Here is a 24976-nt window from a genome sequence, read left to right on the forward strand (position 1 = left end):
GCTTATAGATGAGGAGATTGTCATAAATTGAAGATGAGGGTGAGAGAAAGAAGCAAAAAGAGAAATTGGGGACATGAACACCCCGGGAGAGAGTGCTTGTTGACGTCATAGATGGGTATCGCTTGGTAGTCTAATGGGCACCTGCGCCGAGATTCATCGCACCGATGACGACTTCCCATGCGAGATCAAGGCAGTCCCAGAGTTCAGGATCATGGACACCTAGAGCGACCGCGTTGCGCCAAACAGCGGCGATCTTTTGTGCAACTCCGGTGAGGGCGCCGAGGCCAGGAGCGGAGGACATGAGGTGCGCGGACAGGCTATGGAGTGCCGGTCCAGAGGCGAGCGTTCCACGGAGCGCCTGGTGGGAAGTCAGAGTGGACAGGAAGCTGGAGGGGATGGCGGGGAGTAGCGCAGAGAGCAAGTTGGACACGGAATGTGTGTACAGGAATGCGTGCAAGGGGGCGAATGCTGATGGAGAGGGCACAGAAATAGGGAGTACGGGGAGTGTCACGCTAACGGTGGCGCCAGGCTGGGTAGGAACGTAGGAGGGGGGCAAACGCGGCAGAGATGCGCATTGGGACGCGAGCACCACGGCGTGTGTTGGGACCAGCGTGACCGTGGCGTCGTTTGAGGAGGGCTTGGAGAGCGCAAGGATGTGGGTGGGACAGGATATCGCGTGTTGTGTTGCGCGGAAAGGGATGGTGAGCGATGTGGTGTGATACAGCTGCGAGCGCGGCATCGCAGGTGGCAGGTGCGATGGGGACAGCGCTGAGATCCCAGCCAACATCCTGGAGACAGAATGAGCACCGGATGGAAGGGCAGAAGGAGGAAGCATGGTACTTACTGATTAGCCTGAACGCGCAGGCCGCGACGGACATACTCGATGGCAACGTCTCCGAGTTCAGGGGCGACGGCCAGGACGTTCTGCCGCGGCACCTCAGCATAGGGAGGACGCTGAAGGGTGCGTGGCAACTGGATGTTTGAAGGGTAGGAAGGCTGCGCAGGGAAGGATGCCATGGCAGAGGGAGTTGTTGGAAGATCTTCGTCCCAGATGGCTTTTGTCTGGATGGGATGGGCGGGACGAACTTGGAACATTTTTTTTTCTGCTTGTTTGAGGAAAAGACTAATGAAACGAATAAAGTAGCTTGGCTGATGCTGGGGATTGTAGAAACGAGAAGGATTTGACTACTTTATATTCCTCATTCATCGTCTTCATCGCAGGAGTACAAGACCCGCGGTTTTGGCTAGTCGTTTATGCACCGTTTTGGTAGTCTCAAGAAAAAAAACGCTAATACCAACAACAAGGACAGCCTTGTTCTTCCTTGGGAAGTTTCCTTGAGCCGTATGTCGTCCCTTCTGCGTACAATGGCAATCGTTGTTGGCCACCTGCCAACCCACCCTGACTCACTTTGCTCATCGACTCTGATTAGGTTACGTCGCGGAGGCTCACATTTGGTGCGCAAACATGACGTCCGTCGTGATAGCTACTGAATGGTATCAAATATATCACGCGTACCCAGACGACCGTTCGTCCAGGCCAGGGCTGTTGCACATGATTTTTTTCGCTACAGGCCTTCCGAAGAGGCGAACGTTTGAAAAAAACGACTCGTCGATTGACATGCACGATGTCTTCAAGTCATACAGTACGCTATGTTAGCGAGGTACGCCAACCTGTCAGGTCTGTGCTAATGCTAGCTAGTGGTCGCTTGATCGCTGCCAAGTCATACGTATATCCTACTAGTTTCTTGCCGTACTGCAGATTCTGAACCCCGCGGACCACCACACAACGGAACGTCGGGCATGCTGGATTCAGTAGGTGGATACGCAACTACATACATACATGAGAGGGAAGGTTCTCGGTCAGGGGGATCGTCGCTGGCTGAGATCAGTGCCCATCATCAACTTAGATGACCCGTTGAAATATCGTTGTGCGCGTAGTTCCCCGAATAGGAAAATCGCATGTTTTGAACTCGCCCGGGGTTCTGCGTTGGAGTGGCTTCGTCGACCAGAAATTGAAACCAAAGCACCCCACTCTACCCCGCTCCGATCGGGACTCATCAGACAACCCGACACACGGGCCTGTGTCAAATCAGCAGTTGGCATCGATTTTGATGGTTTTGCAGTGACGTGACGAGGCACCGCTGACCAGTGTTCACCGAGTGTCTCGGTGACTCTTCTCTCAACGCGTGGTGCACCCACGACCAGTACGAACCCACCCCACTGGCAAATGCTAATGCACGAGCAGCGATTGTTTCCAGGTTTTGGCATAAATCTTACTCATGGCGACGACACTCATCCGACTCTCGCTGCGGTCGCCTCCACGTCAGCACCATCCCTCCGACACCGTTCTTCCACCCTCAAACCACCCAAGAAACCCCCCCCTCGTCTGAATCTGCATCCTTCACCATTTACTGCTGCATCTAATGGCTCACCGATCCCCCGTCCATCGTCACATCTTTCCCGAGCAAAGCCACCCACGCATCCCTCAGCCCCACCTGCGACCAGTCACACTACAGCCACAGCTCGTCCACCTAGCTCGGGTCCAGCTCCGCCGCTTGTATCTACACCAAGCCAGTTGACTGGAATACGCGCCCACTTTGCGCAACTCTTGCCAAGACATGCTGTCTTCCTGGTCCGACTCACGATTCATCAGCTGAATAACGTTCCACTCGTCCGCGGTGAGTTTGGGGTGAGGTGGAAGGTTAAAGGAGTCACGAATGGTGGGATCCTTGGAAAGGTAAAGGGGAAAGCAAAAGGAAAGGGCAAGGTGGGAAACGCCAAGGGAAATACAACACCAACTACTACTCTCATCTTTCAAGATGCACACGAAGGAAAGGAAAGAACAAAAGAAAGTGATAGGGACAGTGGCAGTCTTCTTGATCACTCCGCCTCCGTGTCAGACACACACAGTATTGCTGCAAGCAGTTCAACACACTCTCACTCGTATGACTACGGTTTGCCAGCGAGCTTGCCCCGGTCGCGGTCCATCGGTCGGAGCCATGCCCCCACAATTCCACACAACATCCCTGCGCTCGTCGTTTCTTCAAACAGCTCTCACGCGCCATCACCCCCAGTTAGCCGCAGTGTCAGTGGCACGTCAATAACCAGCACACCCTCATCTACCCATTCAAAGTTGCATACACCCGCGCACTACCTCTCCGCAGAATGGCTTCCCCAGTCACAGACGTACTCCCCCCTGTTTGCTAATCCAATGCATGAAGAACCTGCCCCGTCGCTGGCGGATACTCCTCCGGCAGACGGATACACACCCGCAAAGGGACACACGCCATTCGTCCAACTGAGGGATCACAATGTGGTCTGGGAGCAGACCCTGGATTTCGTGGTCCAAATGAACGTTGGTAAAGAGTCCGGGGAGCTGGGCGACTGCCCAGCTAAACTAGTGGTTATGCAGGTGCGTCTCAGCTGTCACATCAATCGGTTCATATGGCCGATGTTGTTGCAGCGTGTTATATCTGGCGATGCGGATGCACCGCGAAATCCCCGTGTTGGGGCCATCCATTTGAATCTCGCTCAATATGTCGGTGCTGGCGTTGTTACACGACGCTATTTACTTCGACAGAGCAAAACGAATGCTACTCTAAAGGTAGGCTTATACTATCTCCTACTCGCTCAACAAACTAATGTACTCTTCGCAACCTCTGGCACTATCTCCTACGCTACTAGTTGACTATTCACTTGGAACACACCGGAGGTGCAACCTCATACATCGCGCCACCCCTTCCCAAAGGCGAGATTCTTAGCGGAGTCACAGGTATCCTCGACTCGGACACGTACCTTAACCGCCCTCGCACACTTGGGTTGTATTCCTCTTCTAGTTCCGGATCGTCGGACTCCTTATCTTCCGGGGACACTTCGCCTTCCGCTTTACATCCAGACAAAGACCAGAGTAAAGCACACGGTGCACGGCGGCGACAGAAGAATCCCAAACGAAAGTTTTTTGACCCGTCGAAGCTCCCGGACGTGCGAGGTCCTCGCGCAACGGAGAAGCTTATTGAGGCTATTTTCAATCCTGCCCCTGTCACCTCCCCGACACAAGTGAACCCGTTTACGTTTCTGATCGGGGTTTACGACGAGCAGGACGGTGCTTATGAAGGTGGGGATCAGGAGTCTCCACGCCCTGGGTGCAAGAGGCAAATCAGTGAAACATCTGCGGATGGGAATGAGGACTCGTTTTTCTATTGCGATACTCCTCCGAAAAATGAGGTCGACGAGCAGACGCCAGAACAAGGAGCGGAGCACCGAGACTCGGAGAGCGATTATCATAGCGTTCGGTCGCACCGCTCGGGGTCACTGGATGCCAGCGATGGCGAGCACCCGTTGAGAAGCAAACAGTCTCTGCGATCCATTGGAAGTCGGTTGGGTCTGCGAACAGACCCACGAAACGAAAATGTTGCTACAGGTGAGAGCATGGTGGTTAAGAATAATGGCCGTGGGGGCGGAGAGGAAAAGAGAATGTGGTGGCAGAAAGTTCTGCGACCTGCCTGATGCATGCTACGGAGTCCCGGACAAGTACTATTAGTATATATTTTCACGATATATTTTTCTACATTCTATTACATGCGTAACCCTCACTGGTTGCTATTACAGTAATACTGATCATAGTTGTTAGAGGTTTTTCTTTTGGATTTTTTGGGATGCATTTTTTCTAGCTTTCTAGTTTTCTAAGGCACATTTTGTAAGCATGTTCCAGCAAGCTTGTAGCAAGCATTTTTCATATGTTTGATGTTGACTAGTGACTAGTGACGCTGACGTGTGATGGCTTACTCAGACTCTTGCTACTACAGGGTCAAGCGCTGCACTACGTGTCAGCGTATGCTGACTCGACTAGACTTGCGGCGTTGCTGTTCATTCTGGGTCGGATGAACCTTGCAACGTGCCCACATGGCCCTCGAACCACTGATCAAGCACCAACATTTGAAGAAGACAGTGCGGCCTCACGAGGTCAGTCACCTTCGGTGATTGAAATAATAATTGACGTCTGGCCTCGCATGTGCTCACATAGTGTTTCATGCAATGGATCAGTACCTGAACAACGAGGTCTAAAGAAAAGCACACGAGTAATGAGATTGCTATTAGAGGCGGTGCGTTAGCGGACTCAGGCTGACTAGTCACTTAGGGCAAATAGGGGCAAATGGGCGACATTTAACAGCATGGCAGCCTACCATCTTGGACGACAAAGCCCATTTTTCGAACAGCTCGGACTTCTCACCCACTCAGGCCTGTTCCGTGTTGGCCAACACCGTGACAACTTGAAGAATGCTTGCATACCCGACCCCAACCCCGAGTCCGAGATTCCTGTTCTTGACGCAATCGCGATCGCACTGGCGACAGCCCCAGGGGAATTTTTCGCCGCTGCATTCGAAAGACGGTAATGTTTCACGCTTGTCTTAGCGCAAAACACTCCTATCACCATTGAAGACGAGTAGGCCATTCGTCGCTTGGTGGAAATGCATATGAGGTTTTACCTTTCCTGCTTTCTCGTTGCTGCAAAAACATCGTGAGACGGACCGTGAAGATGCGCGAGTCCGCGGGCACGTTCTTGTATGTCCTCGAGGAAGTCCTCGTGATTTACAAGTTCCTACGCTCCACCGAGGAGTTTCCCAACTCTGCGGAGTACCGCAAAATAAAGTATTCCGGAGATGAACCCCCATTTCCGCAGATGATGCACAATATTATAGAGGCTATTCAGTCAATGGATCAAGCTTTTCACTTCGAGGGTGCCAGTCACTCAGCTGGACACTACTCGGTGCTCGGGACGACCACCTCCATTCTCCGGAAATCCGCTCTTCTACGAGTAGCTGCCAATTATGCGCTTCCCTTCTGGCGGCTAGCAGAAAGACTAGAACGCTGTCTCACCAAGGCTTGCGAGTATTATCATGGCATCAACCACCTCATCCGGTACGCAAAGGGTCATTTCCCCTGTGGCATTAACTATTGCTGGGCCGACGCTACTGCCAGTACTCAGGCGACTACAACTGAACTCGACGACAACTACTTGGAGGCCATATCCCGTGCATTTGGCAGCCCCCTCTCGAAGGAAACTGTAGCCAACGCGCGCGAGAGGCTCCCAGATGTGGAGCGACAACTATTCCCTCAAGACCCAGGTTCATGCTAAAATCCGCACTTTGCCCCATCTCGGCACCCCGTTCAACTCTTCGGATATTTTGTATCGTTAGACGATTGAACGGGAACTAGAACATAACACCTAATGCGCACGCTCATACGAAGCTATTCCAAGAATGATGGTAAACGACGGAAGCGTATATAAAGGAACTTCCCCTCGTGTATTAGTCGGGTGACGTCTATTGAACATAGTGATTTTCATTGACTGGTCCATCATATATACGTAGCCTTCCGGGTACTTTTCTATGAGAATGGAGCATTGTATGATCAAACCCCAGTAGCTAAATTCTCGTTAGTTGGGTCGGTGGCTCTACTAGCGATTTGAAGGTACGTACATACACCCTGGCATCTATGCGCATACTCTGTACATTCTCCTCTGTCCTCAGAGTCTTCCGCCACAGTTCTCGACTTCACGAGTTCGTGCATCAAGTAGGCATACTGCGGTTCCTGTTCAATCCACGACTACACGCGCTGGAGCGTCCCAATGCTGTGGGTAAAGATCTGAGTTGCGACAAGCATTATGCGAAGGGAGAATCAGGAGAATCAGCTTAGTTGTTACGCTTCTCTTCGTTCGAATGGCTTCAGAAGTGTTGTAAGTTTCGACTCTTTCTAGAAATCAATGAAATCCTTGAAGGGACGCGCGACAACCTTTGCCATTGCTTCCTGGGTAGAAATGACTGATCACCTTCATCTCCTCGGATTCCAACACGCTCCCCGGGCTCGGAAAGAACGAATGCAGAGTACGAGTCAGACTTATGTGCAGCTCACCCCAGACATATTCATCAATACCACACCTCCCATCCCTCAAAAAAGCATGCGAATACGCGGGGAGAGCCCAAATAGTATCTGCCTTGCCGTCGGTGCGCGTCATCATCCATCGCGGGCTGACCATTGCACTCTGCCGACGCTTACGATCCGAACAGTTGAACGGGATACTGAGATGAAGCATGATGCGAAGTTCAGTATGGACCCGCATCTTACGGATACGGCTGTTAGGCCACTCTCCTCCACATCAAGGAATCCCTCGCGCAGGTGTCTACATTTCCCTCCGAGAGGGGACAGCGGAGTGAACGTGATTCGGCCTCCAAGTAGCAGCTGCTCGAGTTTGATCGTGGCTTCCCTATTGCCAGTAGCAGCGTCTGTCCAACAGTGGTTAATGCTATCTGGGAAATAACGCTTGGCGTAGCCCAATCAAGGTGAATAACTTCGTGGGGCGGCACTTCGCATGTGGCGGGTACCCAATGATTCCAGGGCCATTGACAGCAGAACGTTCATCATGCATCATGCATGTATAGCTTACGCAATGTTCGAATAGAAGAACGTGCCTATATATATGGTCCTCCAACCATTGCGTGCCCCACCCCACCACCACGCGAAGTCGACGATGTAATTCACATGTTAGCATCGCCGCCGTTGACGCAATTGTGTATGACAACTTGCGCGTTCTTACAAGGCTGTGCAAGGTGTGTCAGTATTAGTTACTTGTGTACATACCCCACCGAGGCCCCCGGGCAAGGGAATTGAGAGTGTGTTGAAACGCATTATCCGCTTAGTACGTAGCAACAGCCTTCACGGGACGCTAGCCCATAACGTGTCCGGGTCTGCCCGGGTGAAGTGGATGGTACCGCTGTATGGCCAAGTACTGTTGTTGGCGGCGCACAAGTGTCTCCCTGATACAGCACGATGTAGTCATGGAAGGATCGTCGTATTGTTGTGTTGTTGCAAGGACGACATGGACGCACTCCGATAGCCCGGACCTTGCCTGGTGAACCGTATCAGTCGGGGAGCCTTTTAGTACCTGGCAATTGTTTGACGCTCGGGTCCGCCTGCGGACTGATCCTGCAGTGGCTCAGTTCTTGAAGGGGGACCTGGGCGCCAAAATATTCAGTATGCAGTGATGGCCCGGGTGCAGGCGGTGCAGCCCGTCGGCTGCCACACTCAAAAATCTCATAAAACTCACCCTGAACAGTCGCTAAGTTCACGCCATTTCCTCCACAATCCCCCTACCCCCCTTGCTACTCTGGCAGTAGCCAAAAATCACTCACAGACACATTTCTGTATATGCTGACCTCCTTCGCCTTGACGACCATTTCATGAACAAGACGATCATGACGAGGCGTGCACCTTCGATGCGTCGGCCACACGTGCACCTCTTCTTCCCGTCCTGCAGTCGAGCGGCATGGCAACTCCTCTCCGTTTCTATATTCGCTAATGCCGTTGCCTCTGCGATGCCTTTGGATGGGGTAAGGCTTGTCTACCGGAGGAGCGATGCCCGCGAACTGGACAGTACTAGTGATGGGTCAAGTTCTGACAGTATCAGTGCTAACGTGTGGGTGCGTTCGTCCCGAACGTCCTCGATAAATTAACCTCTCATTGTCGAGCTCGCGTTCCTTGTACCTACTTCCGTCTATGGTTTCTGCAATGGCAACAGATCCCCATCATGGTCGTCACAATTGCTTTGGTGGTGCTCATGTTTCTGGTATGCCTCAAGCGGTCCATGAGCAGAGAACTCGCCAGGGCTCCCCGAAATTCGACGACAGGCGACTCCACTCAACCTGCTCCTGCTCCTGCTGCTGACCAAAATGCGTCTACTAACCGAGGCAGGAGGCCTCGGCGCATGCCCAGTCAGATCTCAACCAAGTCGTTGCCACCGTACATGAAAGGAACCTGGTGACCACGAATTGGTTATTTACAGGTGTAGCTTTGCCCTTTTCCTTGGCGTCAGGAGAAGCAATTGATATTTGGCGAGTAGGGGACCGCTGGATATGGAGGACCAACTTCCAAACCCGATACCCACCCTCGGCGAGGTCGACGAAACTCCCGATGCTAGTATGACCCATTTCAACATCTCTCTGGATCGTGTGGTATCGCGAGATACGTTACCTGATGGTTCGACTGCACATCTAGTACGGAGCCTCACTCCCGGGAGTGTCGATCTACGCAGCCTAGAGTCCTCATTACAATCACATAGCACTAATGCCGAGCTACTTGTTTCTCATCAACGGACGCTATCGCGTGACAGTGACCTCGACTTGAGGGGCGAGGCACCACCGTATTCGGAGGAGGCGGTTGCGGGTGGGGATCCCTCAGCTTTGCCTCCACCTCAACCATCGCTTCCCCCTGAATTGGGAATACCAGTTCCTCCTTTGGCTCATGGTAATCCGGAAGATCGACGTTCGCGTTTCGGCTTCCTTCGTTACCCGTTCAATTCGCATACCCGTGCTACTTCTACAACCGCCAACACTCGCACTGCTGTACCGGCGACGCACGCTCGTAGTGGATCCGCACATACACTAGCGTCCTCCGACTACACTGCTGCTAGTCGCCCTACAACACCCAATAATGCCTCCGGGTCAAGCTTGTTAGCACTTCGTGGCATTCGTACTCGTGCCTCGTCTACAGGAACTGCAGCGTTGTCCTCCCCCTCTATGATATCCCTCCACTCTATCTCTGCGCCCCTCCCACATACCCTCACACGAACAGAATTCCGCATACCTCGTGGCGGACTCACTCCAGAACAAGTCAAGATCATAACCGCACGGGACGCCCCGGAGCGCTTTGGGCGCCCATACGGGCCCGCAGCTGTCGCTTTTGCAGGTTCGCGAGTGCTTGTAACGTCGGATGCCGCCGATACACTTCCGCCAGAGTTTGATGAGGCAGTGGGCACAATCGCTGGTAGTTCCAGCGCTGATGCCACCGCAACCCTTAATGGAGAAGGAGAGCCGGAGGAAGCGGAAGCTCGCGCCCCATCGGCACTAACGTCGTCCCCTGTTTCTGATACCCCTATCATGACCTCATCTCACCACATTTCCCTCACTTCGGAACAGCAACAGTCAGCGGAAATCCGCGTCTACACCGATGCTACCAACACCGATCAGTTCTCTCGTGCTGCGGATCTGGATGAAGCGATGACATCTCTGTCAGCTCGGCCACCTAGTGTTACACCTGCAGTGCAGGATCCGGTGAATTCTTGACAGTCTTGTTATTCTTCGACTCTGATGTGAAATGCCCCCTGAACATTTGCTTTCGGATGTTGGCCGCACATCGATTGTATCAAGTACCACATATATTTCGAAAAGCTCCATCTTTGATACCTATCGACAATGCGCTTCATCGTTTATCTTAGTTGTTTATTTTGCCCTGCCTCCCATGCGATTCCTCAGTCCACTGCAGATAGATGGATTTTGAGTGCCTTAGGTTTTCTTTGCTTTCTTGCTTCCTGGATATCGCGAATGCCACATAATCTAGCATTACTGTACTAACATGACCCTGCTGGGGAATGCAAACAACATGTAATATATGTATTACAGGCAAGATCGAGTGTGGTCATCCGTTTCCTCAGGGCATCTCGGGCCGTGATACGAGGCGCCGTTTCATGCGCAAGCGGTGACCTATGCTGATCGGTGTAACGCAGAAGTGTACAGTTGTATTGATCCGATGGAAAACTTACAGCCTGCAGGTTGAATTAGAAGGCTGCGGAACTGCAAGTGGATGCATTAACCATAAACAAGTACCAACCACGCTTGGGATGCGAGCGGGAGTCAGTTGCTGTTGTCAATATGCATGCCCTCTGCAAGACTGCGAGGGTCCACTAGCCAAATCGCCGCGGGGGAAATAGCGGTTGTACCACTGCAACCGCGTTGTAAAGTATCTAAGCTCTTTCCCATTCTTCTCAGGAGCACCCTTGCGCTCGTGCGGTTCGCCGTGAGAGTGGTCCACCCCCTGGAGGCGCCAGCATACATGCTTTCTACTGTGTGTGCCGTGAGTTTCGAAGTGATGAGCGTAGGAGCAGGGGGAATGTCAGCGGGGCAGTCATTGGAGAAGTCCTGCAGGGCGTCAGGATCTGGATGACTTTCCTCAGGAATGATCGGCCTCTGTGTACAAAGTCGCGAATCTGAATTATCGGTCAGAAGCTTGGCGCACGTCGCCGAGAGAGCTGAGAAGAATTCTGACAACGATGGAAGCGGGGTTGATTTGGTATTGATGTCACCGTCCCAGGGGGTGGAAGCGACCGCATCACAAGATGATAAAATGTGTACGGGAATCAAAGGAAGAAAGCCAAATGGATAACGTGAGTCGCTCCAATACGCCGCCTCAGCTGCTGCCCTATCCCATCTTTCCACCGTTTCCGAAGACCCGAAACAATCGTGCACAGCTAGGAGTGCATGGGCGCGCCGTCGTTCCCGGGGGCCTCCGATCTTCGCAACAATTTGTAGGCAGCGTTGGCGTGCCTCTGCCGTCGTCCAAAACTTGATGTTACTCATATCCAGGCTATGATTTGTTGAACTGTCGGGGAAAACATCAGGGACACGTTGCTGAGCACAATTTGACGTGCATTGAGCCAAGGGTGACAAGCGATCGCGCATGTCTTGTAGAAAACCCCTGTGCATTTCCTGGGTGGCCTGTCGTGAGAGTGCTCGTGTCTGTTCGCTTTCTTCTGTTGCCCGCAGTTTCGTCGCATGAGCGTCGTTGTACGCCTCATGATTATTGGTCGTCTTCAGGGCCTTCTCCGTTGACATCTCCTTGTGGGCAAGCTTCCAGTATCCATATCTTGTTTGCGATTCATCGGGACTACGAGGTAAGAATGCATGGGATATATCCGAGACAAGCGCAATCAAAGCAGACAGGTCCAAATTGATGTTACTAGTTGGTTCCAGCTCGATTTGCTGTATTCCATGGTAATCATCTAGGAGTGCCCCGGATCGTTCTCCAAGTTGTACGTCAATGCCTATGTCCCGCAAGTGTTTTATAGTCCCAGCTATTCTAGGGTCGGCCTCCACGCCGGAATCATCTACGAGCGTTGGATTGAGACGTGTTAGGCGCAAAGTTATTTGTGGGGTGCGTCCCGAAACGGGAAGAGGATTGGCTTCAGCGGCAGCAAGAAGTTCTCGTGCCATTTGAAGCACAGAATTTTCGAGTTCTTGGTTAGTAGCAGAACGGGTGAGGTTTCTACGATGTGTGAAGTTGTCATGATCGCCTTCTTCGTCTGAGGAGCTGGTCAGGTATGAATCCAGCTCATGGAACTCCATCAAGAGTCTCGAGTTTTTTATGCTGTTTCGCCATGACCACGTTGTAAGAAAAGGCTTCACAGCCAAGGGAGGAACTGGCAGCAACTCACGTGTTAATTCGTATCCAACGTGCCCCGTTTTCACTAACGACATCGACCTTGACAGGCCGATTGGACGGCTTGCGCCTGTTGGGTATACGTCCCTGACTACGATTCCCGTGGAAAAAGCTTCGATAAAGTGCAATCGGGGAGTGGCTATGGACAAGTTCTTGCCATACCGCGATGAGATACGGTGCATTAGTAGAGAGAGATGGACTGCCTCCTGATCGTGTCGGATCTTCAAGAAACTACTAGGAAACCACGTCTCAGCTCAAGAGATTTCCTCGACAGTCAAACGCAGTTACCTTCTCTAAGACTGCGCACTCACGGTTTATTTCTTCCCTGAGGATCCGCAGACCTGGCACTGAGTCGTTCTTTGCCGCAGAGGACTTTCCGTCGAGTTGCAGGGAGGCATTCGATCCAGATACGGTGATGATAGGTGGTTCTGGTACCCGAGGCTGATAGGACTGGATCGCACCACAAACTTGTCCCAGACGAAACGCGAGGTCATCGATCGAATTCATGAGTGTGATTAGTAAGCCATGCTGATTACCGAAAGGATGAAGACGCAAAGAACTAAAGAACCCTTTTCATCAACTTTTCATTGCGTACAATGCTGTTTAATGTCTTTCTATGAATCACGGAAATGCGTTCCTGCCTTCACAATCGGTAAGAAGGACATTTGGCTTTGGACCACTCCATACTGGGAACTCCTTGAACTCGACCTCGGCGAGTCCCGTGTATCTCCCTGCAGTTGTGAGGTATGCATGTGGAACGCAGAGTATGACTTGTGTTCGTTGTCGAGGCTCTCGAGGTGCATTTGTGGAGATCTGCTTGAATCTGACAAAAAGGACCACGTTGATCTGTTCACCAACTGTTGGAATACCTCCGAAGCAGGTTCCCGCAGGCACAACGTTGCGCCGTTCAATGTCATGATCGTGAAAGTTTTTACAGCCAGCAAAGGGACTTGAAATGACTATCCAGTACGTCTCATGTGCAGAGGTAGATAAGATTGGTCACAGTGGACACCTGTTCTACTAGGTTGGCTGCTATGGATACCCGCGGTGATTCTCGCAAGTGATTGACCAAGCTTTCAAGTGTACTCTACGTGTGAGATTTTTCCCGGAGGAATGCTTCAGCTCATCTGTTCCCTAGAACTACACGAATGGACTGCCTCATAGACATGCTAACTTCTGGGCTCGTCCGCAAAAGTGTGTTCGTTCAAGGGTACGCACGGATGCGGTCACTGGTGAGTACCTAAGTCGCGTTGATAAGTTCCTCAGTAAGAACGCACCGCCTATATAGGACAACCCCGGGGCGTGGAGCGTTTCGTGGTCCTCCACGACATCTATCCACTATAAATGTGGGAACCGCCCGAGAGTCGTTGTCGGAAACGTGGCAAGATACCGTATCCGAAGGTTTTGAGTCATTGATTGCCCAACAGGTACTTTTCACGATCTCGCCTGTAAGCACTTCGCACTGCCCTCGCGCACACCTCCGAGTTTTGGTGCCCATAGGTGTGGTAAATCGGTCGATCGAGATGGTAACGGATCGCAACGGGCCCGTGTATGTATATTTTATGGCTTCCTATTTATGTGGTGAAGTCAACAGCTTTAATTCAGTGCCAAGGTCAAAAACGTTCACGCGCCAGGTCGAAGCCACTCCACTTTTTTGACCGTCGTGCGCTTCTGCTTCTCCTACAGTTTTCATCACGCTTCGTGTCAAATTAGCATCTATTACCACCTTCTCGAGATTCGTTGTCAGAGCAAGCGTGGGGCCATTCGGTATAGCCCCTCTTTCGTATCGTGTTGAGACCACTCACGAGCAGTCCAGGATAAATGTTGGGTCATGGACAGCGCTGCTCAGAGCTTCATTATCCTGCAAACACGTTATCACGCCCATCCAACCAGTCTCCCTATCCCCGCTCTCTGTCGCGTCAACGGTCCACTGCTTCAGAGAATTCTGCCCTTTACAATACCCCTGCAGCCACTGGAAGGAGGAGTCGGCCCTTGCCCCCAGTTCCTCACCCACCTCGCAACCTAGTAACCACTGACGTGTGGAGGTCCCCTTCCATGCCACGTCAAAGCCGCCCTCTCCCGCTGCCACCATGCTACAGGTGCGCCACGTCTGCGCCACCACTCCGACGCGCTGTCTCACTCCCGCGGGGTGCAGGCCTAGTTCCGAACAGTTCTACTATGGTGTCGATGGTGACACGAAAGCATATGTCAAATTCCCTCTCAGTGGTGCCCGTAACCTACCTTTCCCAACCGCCATCACGGGTTTTGAGCTTGTCCTCAATTACGTCGAGTACCTCCGAACCGCGTGGGACTATCCCCAATACCCCCTTTTCCAAGGGATGCTTTGAGAGAGAAGGGAGAACGGTGGTAGTTCCGAACGACAGTGACCTGCCGCAACCACATTCCGTTCAGAGGGTGAACCCTTCCCCAACGGAAACCACCTCACCCACAGAAATAGTTTCTCCCACAAAATCTCAACACCCAGGGCTGGCGAGTCAGAGTTGCATCCCGCGTAGACAGCGTGTTCCATCCCCTGCTGCCTTGGCAACCGTCACAGAAACACCACGTCGATCCGAACGCAAACGTCCCCCGGCCCTCACAATTCATATCCCGTCGTCTACGTTGTCATCATTCTTGACGGAAGCTTCTTCGTCTGAATCCGGACAGTCTTCTCCACCTTTGACGCCTAGAACGCCGCCATCGCCGTCCGTCTTGCGGCGACGAAGATTCTCAAAGCTTCGTCGTCAATTTGGGGACGCTCCGCCTGCAGCTATGGTCTTCGGTAGCGAACTAGGTGCAGATGAAAGTTCCAAGCCAAACATGCCTCCATGTGCAGATGCGCCGGCTACCCCTCTGCAATTACCGACTAAAAAATGGGTATGGGACAAGGGGGGACGTCGACGCACAGCAAGCGATTACAGCGATGTCATTCGATACCTGCGTGAGCTCTAAGGACACTTGCTAACCTAGTCCCCTTTGCGGCACGTTGGGCATTCCTTTGTACAGGGTATTGGCATCCATGTAATCGGGTATCTGGTTGCGAAGAGGCGAGCAGCCTGGTATCCCGAGGTTTGCTTGAAGTGTACATATGGGTATGAGCTTGTCTGCCGTTGGCAGAACCGAATGTTGATTTAGTACATGGCTCGAAAACTGACGGATGCTTCCTCAAGAAACGATCCGTGTCTATCCGATTTCGTCAGCGTGGGGAGTCCATACATTGAACGACCTGGACGTACCTTGAGGTCGTTTAAAAATCAAGGTGGCTTAAGCACAGCGAAACGACGAAACAAAATGTCCGACAGGTAGTTAGCCTAGACATTACCATTGCTCACCGGCATACTCCGTTCCCAAAGGCTGCGGTGAATGAAGCCGATTTCGTGCCAGATGGTGCTACAAAACGCTTGTTCAATTTACAACTGGAGTTTCACCAGGCGTTGGTTTGGCGGCTGGAGCGATAGTAGACGTCAGCCGGTTGGCTGATTTCCGCATGTTTGCTGAACGGCCCTCCCTGAACCTCATCAATTTATGATTGAATGGCAGCCTTATTCGACAAAGCAACGTCGACGGTCCTGCCAAGACCGCTTTCGACGCACAACTTGGAGTAGCCTTCACTGAGCACGACATCGCCATGGGGATCCGTGGTTGGAGAGTCTGACCTCCGTCCTGTGAGTTATCTTGTGGACGACGGTAGCAGCGACCGAGATGACCATCGTGGTCAAGGAACGAGAATGGGCTGCTGGCGTTGTTTGTGGACTGGTCTGTATTTGTTGGCTCGACACTCAGCTCAGTCACCCACGTCAACAGCGAGCGTGTCGCCCAGCTCGTCTCCCCGCCGTCGTCGTCACCGGCGACGACAACGCCGTTTATCTTTTCCCCTACTATTTAGTTATTTTTTTCCTTAGAGCCTATGATGTCTGGCAAAGCGCCTCCAAAGGGACCGCGGGCGCTTCTGAGTTCGTTGCCTGCTGCTAGTTCGTCGGCCTCGACATCCACAGTTGCCTCGTCGACATCACCGGGGACGGCCTCCAGCAAAATCGGCGCGCCACCACCCACGGGTCCTAGAAGCCTCTTAAATGGAGTCCCAACACAACCTAGAGCCTACTCGCCCACCAAACCTCTCACGAATGGAGTCGCTTCCTCACCGACCGTCGGGTCATCTCCAAACGACCCAGCAGCACCAGGACCATCGCAAAAGGGCAAGCAAGTTGACTTGGGATGGTCCAGCCTAGGCGTAAGTAGTGCTTTCCTCATACTAGAAGTGACCCTGACACGCGTTGCAGTCTCAGCCATCGTCTCCCTCATCGCCTACTGCAAGCAGACCACCCACCATAGCGGATGGCGTACGACCACATCAACCTGTTAAGATTGCCTTCCCAAATGCCCGGCGTACTCCAGTGACCGAGTCCCGACTATCACCACCACCCCAACCACCCACGGAACCTCCACCTCCTCCCCCACCGTCCGCCCCGCCTCCCTCTCACACTCCCCCGCCTCCTCCTCCTCAGTCACCACCCCCTCCACCTCCGCCCCAGTCACCCCCTCCGCTGCCCCCGTCTCAGACGCGACACCCTCTTCCCCTGCCACCTTCGCCCCCTGCAAACCCACCACCACCGCCCCCTCTAATTGCGTCAATACCACCTCTACCACAGAATGTCATCTCTCTCCCATTAGCGCCATCGCCACCGCCACCACCCTCCCCACCACCTTGGGATGCTACACCTCCACCCCCGCCCCCGCTTCCTTCCCCACCGCCGAGTTGTCCTCCCATTGCACATTCCCCCCCATCAAATCCCTCACGCCGGAATTCGCCCCCACCATCAAAGATAGCACAACCGGATGCGTCAACATCAACGCCTTCGCTTCCACGGGTTTACTCTTTGTCACCACCACCGCCATGGCCCCCTTCACGTTCAGAATACCCACCGGGCCGCGATTTTAGAGTTATCTACGACCCTATCACCGACAAGGACCGGGATGGACGGATGCGTGCTCTTCTTGAGAAGATTCGCTCATCACACAAGGATGGATCGGAGCCACGGATCACGGGAAAGGGGAAAGGAAAAGAGATCATCACACGATTCGATGGCGAGGTCATCGAGGGTGAACCAGAACCTGCGCCGAAAGATCCTCGGAAGGAACCTGGTTTTCGTCGGCGCCCAGGGCGGGAAGCATTCCACGAAGCCAAGTACGAGGTACGTGGACGCTTGCGCGAGTAAACCAACCCTATCTTACGCGTGTCCTCCAGTATGACCAAAACTCTACTGGACCACCGCCTTCTACAGCTGTCCTCGTAACGAACATTTCGCCTCTTACTCCGACGCAATATATCAGGCAAGCATTTGCTAGACACGGGAAAATCACGTCGTTCGAGCCCCAAATCGACATGGAGACAGGAACGGCACTTGGCATCGTATTTATACGATATCAAAACCACCAAGAAGCCAAGCAGTGTGTAGAGCGAGCGAATGGAAAGAAACTTAGTGTTGTGGTCGGAGCGTCTGAGGGAGAAGAGTTAAAGGTAGTGTTCGATGGTCAGGGAGCAAAGTTGAAAGCAGTATTGAAGGAATTGGATGATAGGAAGAAGCGGGTCCGAGAGGAGAAACGGCGGAAGGAAAGGGAGGCCAGGGCTCCTCAGGTTACATCCACTCCCACCTCCAATTCCGGACATACTCCTGCATCGAACCCAAATCGGCGAATGAACCACGCCCTTCCTCCTCGTCCCGCTCATATACCACTTTCCAATGGACGATCTTCGCCTTCCAGCCACCACAGGGGAAAGAAACCCCCACCGCCACCGATACTTACGAAAGCGCGCATGAGTAATGCCTTCAATGATCGATCTACCGGCTTGCAGGAACTAGTTCCGTCATCGACACATTCTTCTTCTTCTACGCCAGTACACGTTCGTGGCCGTTCATCTTATCACTCGCAACGGCACGGCCGGTCTCGTTCCCCACGCACACGATCTCCATCTCCAATATCCCGTCGTCCCGGTCATCCCAGTTCCCGACATCAGAACCAACGCGAAGCCCCAAGTTCATCTGTCATCGAGGCACTTACTAGAAACGGCTTTGATCATGTCCGAATCGACCTCGGCAGCGGTGCGATGGGCTCCATACACGAGGACGATGTACGGGCTTTCGTTCAGGATTTTAAGATTGAGTCTGTTTTACGCGACCGCGGGTCTTGGTATGTCACATTCAAGACTGCTGACTCGGCACGGCGAGCAGCGATGGTGCTTAACTCAAGTGGTCGCACTCTCGTGCACCATTCTGTATCTGTTACGGCTTGCCCGCCACCCAGTCAACCTGCGCCTCAGCCGTCTGTGAAGGTGCCTTTGACCGATGAAGAGACCGTGCAGCACGCGGAACAGACGATTTTGCGGGAGCTCAAGACCTTGTTGGAAAAGGATATCACCGAGCGCATAGTGGCTGTGGGACTGAGAAAGCTAGTCGCGGAAGAGAGGGCAAAGGCCACGGATGCAAAGACGAAGGAAGGTGTAGATGCAGTGACCGAAACGAAGCCGACTGAGAAGCGTGGATTGAAAGGTCTGTCGTTTCGTAAACCCGGGAAAAGAGGTAGGGAAGAGGAAGACGAGCCAAAGGTTGCGGTACCTGATGTTCAAGAGGAGACGGTTACGGCGGTCCATGAAGCGCAACCTGAGATAGAGTCCGAACCTGCACCCTTGACCCCTCCGAAGAAGAAGCGGAAAAAGGTGGTGGCAGAACCGCCTCGGATGGAGACACCAGGTGTTGGTGCTGTTTCCGAGGACGAGGGGCTAACAGAAATCCGGAAAAGACTTCTTTCGGAGGAGGCTGAAGAACCTGTCAAGAAGAGAGTCAAGACGGACGGGATTTTGGAGGATCAGGTCCCTCCCAAAAAGACCGCGCTCAAAAAGAAGGTACCGAAGAAGAAAGTGGTCGCCAAGGAAGTCATCGAGGACATCCTCTTGTCTGAGACTTTGGAATACCCGCCTCCAGCGCCAACCGTCGAGCTATTGACGTTTGAGCCAACATCCAGACCATTAACACCGACTGTTGAGGTTCCCCCATCGCCTGCGCGTCCGCCAGATCCGTTGAAAGAAGGACTTTGTGAGGATGACGAGGACCTCTATTTCGCTCGTCTCGCGATTTCCGGTGAAACTGAAAGGCCACGATCACCCTCACCCCCGCCTGACGCAGTGCCACCATTCCGCAAACACGTCACTGGATCGGCCCGTACGGAAGGCTACTACAAGATTTCTCATGCTGAGAAGTCTGCATATGTGGCACAGTACTCGTTACGTTCCACTAATGCGAATGCCGCACCGACCGAACCCACTCCTCAACACGTTGTATCTTCTCGATCTAACCGTGCCAATGCCCGGCGGCGTGCACAAGGGTTGGAGGAAATCAATCAAGTGCAACGAGCGGTTGCACTTTCAAAGGGAGAGACTGCCGCAGCAGAACTTTCGATCAAATTTAACCAACTGCAGACTCGGAAGAAACATCTACGTTTTGCCCGTTCTCCTATCCACGATTGGGGTTTGTATGCTATGGAGCGTATCGCTCGTGGTGAAATGGTTATTGAATATGTGGGCGAGATCATCCGTGCGGCGGTGGCGGACAAACGGGAGAAGTTGTACGAACGTCAGGGTATTGGGAGTAGTTATCTTTTCCGTATTGATGAGGACTTGGTGGTCGATGCCACGAAGAAGGGAAATCTAGGGTGCGTTGTCTTGCTGTTTATTATGCCCGTTTGCGATCTCTCTGATCGATGGGGAAACAGGCGGTTAATAAATCATTCCTGTGATCCCAACTGCACGGCAAAGATCATCACAATCAGTGGGGAAAAGAAGATCGTCATTTATGCTAAGCAGGATATCGAACTTGGAGATGAAATAACATATGGTAAGTGTTTATTGATGTTGAGCTCCCGCTTGCATCGACATCTGACATATCGTCCCTCTTCCAGATTATCATTTCCCTATCGAACAGGACAAGATTCCATGCTTATGTGGTTCTGCTAAATGTCGTGGCTACCTTAACTAGACTTATTGGCGCTCTTTCCATGTCTCTTCACGTTATCCCTGTGTCTTTTTCTGCATTGCATACCCCTGTCATTCACTATTGACAACGCTATATGTATCACTCAGCTTACTGCACGTTATTCTCATACATTTCGCATTGCCTAACCACGATCAGCAATCCAAATATCCAGCGGCTATGTAGGATCGACAAGAGATTGAGTTGTTCAGGACCTCGCTCACTGTACATACTATTACAGTCCCAAATGAATGTATGTGACAATATTGCAGTATATACCTAAGTGTATGGTCGCACGGTTTGAGATAGAGAATACGAATCTGTGCGTATTAATACAGTGATTAAAAGCTGCGGGTCATTTCAATGCATTTTGTATCCAGTCCAGGGCTATCGCCCGCGACAGCGATAGTTCTTAATTCTGACCGACAACGACAAACGTAATCACGAAGGCGACGAGAATGATCACTCCACTGGTGACAGCTGCGATTCTGCACCGACGTACCCATGGGTTCTTTACAGGTCTGAGAGGCTTTGGCGCGAGCACGACGCGTGAGTAAGAAGGGGGCATCAAGCTTGCCACGGACGGCGTGAAGATCGGGTAGCCATGTGTATGCATACTAACGGAGCTTGCGTTCTGCGGCACGCTTTTGCCCTTTCCAGTCGTCCACGTGGGTAGAAGGCTTCCACCGCGAGAGCGGGACGGGTACAGCGGTGGGTTCCGTGATTCGACCATCCACCCTCCGATTAGCCAGCACCACGGAGCGATGAAACCGACCCAGAAGAGAAGCTTAACGGTATCCAGACCGCCTTTCTGGGATGGGTATCGCTGGCCTGCCTGCCGCGCGCTTGCACGCTCGGCTGCGGAACCAATATACAAGTCTGAGTCGGCGAAGCGTCTGTCGATAAACGAGGAAGACGCGGATGGGAGGGAAGTAAGAGATCGAAGGCTCGGAGCAGAAGGTCGAGGAGGGTATTCTGACTGACCAGCCTGTTGAGGGTAGAATGGCGAGATCACATCTGAAAGGTGTACAGGTGGTGGAGGGTGTGGTAGTTGAGTCCGAGGTATGTCAGGTGGACACGGAGGGCTGCCTTTGGGCGTATGCGGTAACCGTTGAGAACGCCTATCAGTGCTTGGTGTGTCAAAGTTGCTCTCAGCATCCACAAAGTGTTCTTGCTGCGTGCCCGAGTAACGACTCTCCCGTGCGCCGGTTGACCTGGCAGTAATATAACTGACACGACGGTCTGAACTGGATTCCTCGTCGCCTGCACCAACTCCATCTGCGAAACCTGGGAACGTAAGCGAGGTTGGTGTGGTAGTAGGCAGAAAAGGGCCAGGAAATGAGGGACGCAGATCAAGCGGTGGTATGACAGGAGGTGTTGAAGAAGAAATACTGGATTGATGGGTCCTTGCGGACGACAAACTGACAGTGCGGTTTAAAGGCCGGGATAAAAAAGTTGAGAATACAGGGGACGGGCCTTAATTTCGGGCATGTTAATGGAAAATTCTACATTGCAAGACCTTACTTACGAGGCGAATCCCCGCCTTCTTCTTCCTTCTTCTTTACGAATGGGACGACACCACCATACGCAGGACCCGGAGCTATTGGTTCCGTTCCACCTGCTAGAGAAAATATTGGGTTCAAGGGCATAGGAGTGACCGGTGTGGGCGCAGAAGTGCTAATAGGCGTCATCATGGTCTGAGTCGTGCTAGTCCTTGCACCTGAGCCGTCGTAACTGGAGCTGGGCAATGAGACAGGTCGTTTCTCAGGAGACATGTAATCTTGTTCTACAATAGGGGAAAGTGGTTGTCCGCAAAACTCTTGGACGGGGACACGCAGGGAGTGTGTGCTCTTGACGGGGTATATTAGCTTGGACCTACTAGCATTAGGAGGAGGAGCGGTTGCGGGCGGTGGTGGGAAGAATAGGTTCGGAGATGACCGGCCAGCGGTAGGAGCGGATGCAGGTGCGGGTGCGGGATTTGACGTTGCTGTTGATGTTGACGGACCAGCGGGACTGGAGTTGGACCCACTGAGCCAAGAGACATGGGATGGTGTCACTGGGGACTCTAGGCTGCTTTGAGAAGAAGAGGCTGTATGATGGTGCCAATATGGGTAGGGATGTGCCGGTACGCGGATACCAGGCGGAAGCTGTCCTTGCACTGAACCAGACGGTGACGGAGGGATGAGTGTTGAAGTGCTGGAGAGCGGCTGGGAACTGTTTTGGTCGTCTGAGGTGTAGGTTTCTCTTTGTACGAGAACTTCCATGGAGGCGGCAGAAGTGTCAGTTTGGTCTTCCGGATATCGTTGGCGTTCTTTACCCTTGGCGGGAGCAGCCCTGGAACCAAGAAGGCGACGCATGGCTGTTCAAGGAATGGGGCCACGGAAAACTAGTAGTTGCACCTAGTGTGCTTGGTCCGTGTGTGACGATCGTGCAATGTGCTCTGTTCAAGTAGGAAAGGCGGTGGTTAGCGTCGGCCAGGACGCACGCCGTTAAGTTAGCTAGCAGCGGATGCAAGTGAAAAGGATATCATGGACCAAATCCACCACGCAGTATAAGTAGGGGGTGGTATGAAACGGCGTGGTCATTCAAGAAGCCGGGGAGGCATGCACTCACTGAATCAACCACGTCAGGGGGCAGGCAAATGGACGCGATCAACGCATGAAAATGAAGCGGATGGTCTGTGCAGGGCATCAAGAATGAAGGGCGTGTACTGGGAAATGAACACACAGGTCTCCTCGCAGACACGCCGTATCCACATTCCTCGGGTAACCAGCGCGTGCCATTTCAGGAGATCCCAGTCAATGCGGAAGGTATCGGATGGATAGACCGTTACAATAGTTCGTAGATTGGCCGGAAGTCTGAAGAGCTGGATACAGTTAGCTGATGGTCGTACGGACCCGGCAATAGTATCAGGGTCAACCATTTTGCCAGCGTTGTCGTAACGGTATCACCAATGTGTACAATCACGCTGCCTCGCGGACGACACCAGGCCCGTCGATAACGATAGATAGGCAGGGTGGCGTTCACATCCTCGCCAGTGCCGGTTATTGCCTCGGGAGGGTGTCCTGGCAGATATGAGTACACGTATCACCATCGATCATCGCCAAATGCTGGCAGTCAACGCGGATTCGATAATGAATGGACGTGCCAACCTCGAGTGCGATAAGAAGCGAAAACCCTATAGTCATCACAGGGAACATGAACGCACGGTGCAACTGCCAATGGATGGCTCCTACTACGTTACAGATTACACTCGAGTCGTTCCGAAAACCCTGCGATAAACAACACGACATCATACATTCGACAAAATACAAGAAATACTCGAGTAGCGATGAGAGGGTGATTAATTCAACTACGCAGTGTAAACGTTGGGTATCGCGAGTCGTTAACAAGATCGTTAGCCATGCAGGTGCACCTGTGCACGTCCTCCAGTTTACCATCCCAAGTATCCAATGTTCATCGACATCCTTATATGCATGATGTGTGCAGGGCCCCTTCTGCACATCATAAATGGTATACGAGACCATTCCAGTTACCCGACATCAACTCCCTTCCTCCGTAGCCTCTAGTGCCTCCTCTGAGGCTGAATGTGCGGGCGGACGTTCGTCTCTCGCCTCGGTATCAACGACGTCCGCAGGATGTGACTCGACAGTCCCCGGACACCCTGAAGTACCTTGAACTTTCTCGTCTGGATCTTGGGTTTCCTCCTTTTCGGAGGAAGAAGCAGTCGACTCGCCATCAACCTTTGGGTCTCGTGTATCGTTCGGAGCGTCCTCGGTCGGTTGGACAGACTCTACGTTTGTCTCAACCTCCAAAACTTCTGTATTGTGCTGCGGCTCCTGAGTTTCCTGGGTAGACTCTAAGTTCACGGGTTGCGGGGACGGTGACTCCGGAAGAGGGATGGCTTCGGGTTCCATAGCCTGGACTCCCATGTCTTCAAGATCAACTTGTTTAACACCCTGGGTTACCGACTTGACCTCCTCCCCCTCTATCTGTCCCTCCTTACTGTCCTTGGTTGATGCTTTGCCACTATCGAGTAGCATAGCTTCTGTCTTGGGCTTTTTGCCGTTTAATGAACCAAATTCTTCTTCATCGTCATGATCTGTGATGCTGAAGCGGCGTTTCCGACCAATAGTGGGTGCATTAGATGTAGCTGTCCGTGGAGGATATCGAAACGTCAGTGGCCGGGACAAAGCTCCTATGAGGTTGCGACACTCACCATCCTCTCGCCACGGTCTGTCAGGGCGAGGAAGGAATGACGTCGATACACGTCGCAAGAATTGGAACATAGTTTGGATATTACAAGACGATAACAAGAAACAGCGAAGACGGTCAGAACAAGACACGTCCACAGCCAATCATAACGCGTCGACGCGACGTGTGGGGTATTTGTTCCTGTTTGCTCATATAGACCAGTGGTTTTTTTATATAGAAAAAAGACACAAGAAAAAAACGCTCATCAGCGTGCACGAAACATACTCCCGTAAGGTTTCGTGATAGTTGATACGGTGGAAAGCTGCCTTTTATTCTTCGAACTTGTTCGCTCTCCTCGTCGATTCGAGTCACTTCGAGTCCGGAGGGAGGTTGATTACGTAATAAGCGCAGATGGCTTGGAGGCAAGATAAAATCTGGCTCTAAGATAATACCCCAATCCTCATATTGAAGAAACATCGAATCGCAGAGTC

General features: G+C 52.5%; 9 protein-coding genes across 9 annotated transcripts; 5 read left to right on the top strand and 4 right to left on the bottom strand.

Moving 5' to 3' along the window:
* Positions 1 to 130: 130 nt before the first annotated feature.
* F5J12DRAFT_717472 (uncharacterized protein) lies at positions 131 to 1017 on the bottom strand (the record flags this gene model as incomplete). Its single annotated transcript, XM_051741060.1, has 2 exons — positions 131 to 788; positions 845 to 1017. The coding sequence occupies 2 exons, from the start codon at positions 1015 to 1017 to the stop codon at positions 131 to 133; spliced, it is 831 nt and encodes a 276-aa protein (XP_051602233.1).
* A 925-nt stretch (positions 1018 to 1942) lies between these two features.
* F5J12DRAFT_520712 (N-terminal C2 in EEIG1 and EHBP1 proteins-domain-containing protein) lies at positions 1943 to 4754 on the top strand. Its single transcript, XM_051739840.1, has 3 exons — positions 1943 to 3412; positions 3464 to 3604; positions 3685 to 4754. Exons 1-3 carry the CDS (start codon positions 2228 to 2230, stop codon positions 4504 to 4506), a joined length of 2148 nt encoding a protein of 715 aa, XP_051602234.1. The 5' UTR covers positions 1943 to 2227; the 3' UTR covers positions 4507 to 4754.
* Positions 4755 to 5171: 417 nt separating this feature from the next.
* On the top strand, positions 5172 to 6181 carry F5J12DRAFT_970033 (uncharacterized protein; the record flags this gene model as incomplete). The annotated part of the gene is made up of 2 exons (XM_051750069.1): positions 5172 to 5389; positions 5440 to 6181. 2 exons carry the CDS (start codon positions 5172 to 5174, stop codon positions 6134 to 6136), a joined length of 915 nt encoding a protein of 304 aa, XP_051602235.1. The 3' UTR covers positions 6137 to 6181.
* Positions 6182 to 8584: 2403 nt separating this feature from the next.
* On the top strand, positions 8585 to 10118 carry F5J12DRAFT_890545 (uncharacterized protein; the record flags this gene model as incomplete). Its single annotated transcript, XM_051747418.1, has 2 exons — positions 8585 to 8796; positions 8897 to 10118. 2 exons carry the CDS (start codon positions 8585 to 8587, stop codon positions 10116 to 10118), a joined length of 1434 nt encoding a protein of 477 aa, XP_051602236.1.
* Positions 10119 to 10685: 567 nt separating this feature from the next.
* On the bottom strand, positions 10686 to 12774 carry F5J12DRAFT_890546 (uncharacterized protein; the record flags this gene model as incomplete). The annotated part of the gene is made up of 3 exons (XM_051747419.1): positions 10686 to 12195; positions 12263 to 12498; positions 12556 to 12774. The coding sequence occupies 3 exons, from the start codon at positions 12772 to 12774 to the stop codon at positions 10686 to 10688; spliced, it is 1965 nt and encodes a 654-aa protein (XP_051602237.1).
* A 910-nt stretch (positions 12775 to 13684) lies between these two features.
* On the top strand, positions 13685 to 15450 carry F5J12DRAFT_520974 (uncharacterized protein). Its single transcript, XM_051739844.1, has one exon. The coding sequence runs from the start codon at positions 14089 to 14091 to the stop codon at positions 15217 to 15219; it is 1131 nt and encodes a 376-aa protein (XP_051602238.1). The 5' UTR covers positions 13685 to 14088; the 3' UTR covers positions 15220 to 15450.
* A 1799-nt stretch (positions 15451 to 17249) lies between these two features.
* Positions 17250 to 20297, top strand: F5J12DRAFT_717629 (uncharacterized protein; the record flags this gene model as incomplete). The annotated part of the gene is made up of 4 exons (XM_051741072.1): positions 17250 to 17459; positions 17513 to 19974; positions 20035 to 20156; positions 20221 to 20297. The coding sequence occupies 4 exons, from the start codon at positions 17250 to 17252 to the stop codon at positions 20295 to 20297; spliced, it is 2871 nt and encodes a 956-aa protein (XP_051602239.1).
* Positions 20298 to 20489: 192 nt separating this feature from the next.
* F5J12DRAFT_520950 (uncharacterized protein) lies at positions 20490 to 22782 on the bottom strand. Its single transcript, XM_051739843.1, has 2 exons — positions 21820 to 22782; positions 20490 to 21767 (listed from the first exon to the last, which is right to left on the bottom strand). Exons 1-2 carry the CDS (start codon positions 22646 to 22648, stop codon positions 20704 to 20706), a joined length of 1893 nt encoding a protein of 630 aa, XP_051602240.1. The 5' UTR covers positions 22649 to 22782; the 3' UTR covers positions 20490 to 20703.
* Positions 22783 to 23802: 1020 nt separating this feature from the next.
* Positions 23803 to 24860, bottom strand: F5J12DRAFT_520882 (uncharacterized protein). The gene is made up of 2 exons (XM_051739841.1): positions 24511 to 24860; positions 23803 to 24444 (listed from the first exon to the last, which is right to left on the bottom strand). The coding sequence occupies exons 1-2, from the start codon at positions 24578 to 24580 to the stop codon at positions 23834 to 23836; spliced, it is 681 nt and encodes a 226-aa protein (XP_051602241.1). The 5' UTR covers positions 24581 to 24860; the 3' UTR covers positions 23803 to 23833.
* Between the last annotated feature and the right edge of the window lie 116 nt (positions 24861 to 24976).

Source organism: Pisolithus orientalis (assembly GCF_024613125.1).
Source record: "Pisolithus orientalis strain OTSU chromosome Unknown F5J12scaffold_7, whole genome shotgun sequence".
Classification (NCBI taxonomy): domain Eukaryota; kingdom Fungi; phylum Basidiomycota; class Agaricomycetes; order Boletales; family Pisolithaceae; genus Pisolithus; species Pisolithus orientalis.

Bases quoted from the DNA above. Each gene is read 5' to 3' on its own strand.
- F5J12DRAFT_520950 (XM_051739843.1), bottom strand. From the start codon at position 22,648: ATGCGTCGCCTTCTTGGTTCCAGGGCTGCTCCCGCCAAGGGTAAAGAA. The intron at 21,768-21,819 runs GTAAGTAAGGTC...CCCGAAATTAAG, and splicing joins AGAAGGCGGGGATTCGCCTC to GCCCGTCCCCTGTATTCTCA.
- F5J12DRAFT_520974 (XM_051739844.1), top strand. From the start codon at position 14,089: ATGTTGGGTCATGGACAGCGCTGCTCAGAGCTTCATTATCCTGCAAAC.
- F5J12DRAFT_520882 (XM_051739841.1), bottom strand. From the start codon at position 24,580: ATGTTCCAATTCTTGCGACGTGTATCGACGTCATTCCTTCCTCGCCCT. The intron at 24,445-24,510 runs GTGAGTGTCGCA...CTCCACGGACAG, and splicing joins CAGACCGTGGCGAGAGGATG to CTACATCTAATGCACCCACT.
- F5J12DRAFT_520712 (XM_051739840.1), top strand. From the start codon at position 2,228: ATGCTAATGCACGAGCAGCGATTGTTTCCAGGTTTTGGCATAAATCTT. The intron at 3,413-3,463 runs GTGCGTCTCAGC...ATGTTGTTGCAG, and splicing joins CTAAACTAGTGGTTATGCAG to CGTGTTATATCTGGCGATGC. The intron at 3,605-3,684 runs GTAGGCTTATAC...CTACGCTACTAG, and splicing joins AAACGAATGCTACTCTAAAG to TTGACTATTCACTTGGAACA.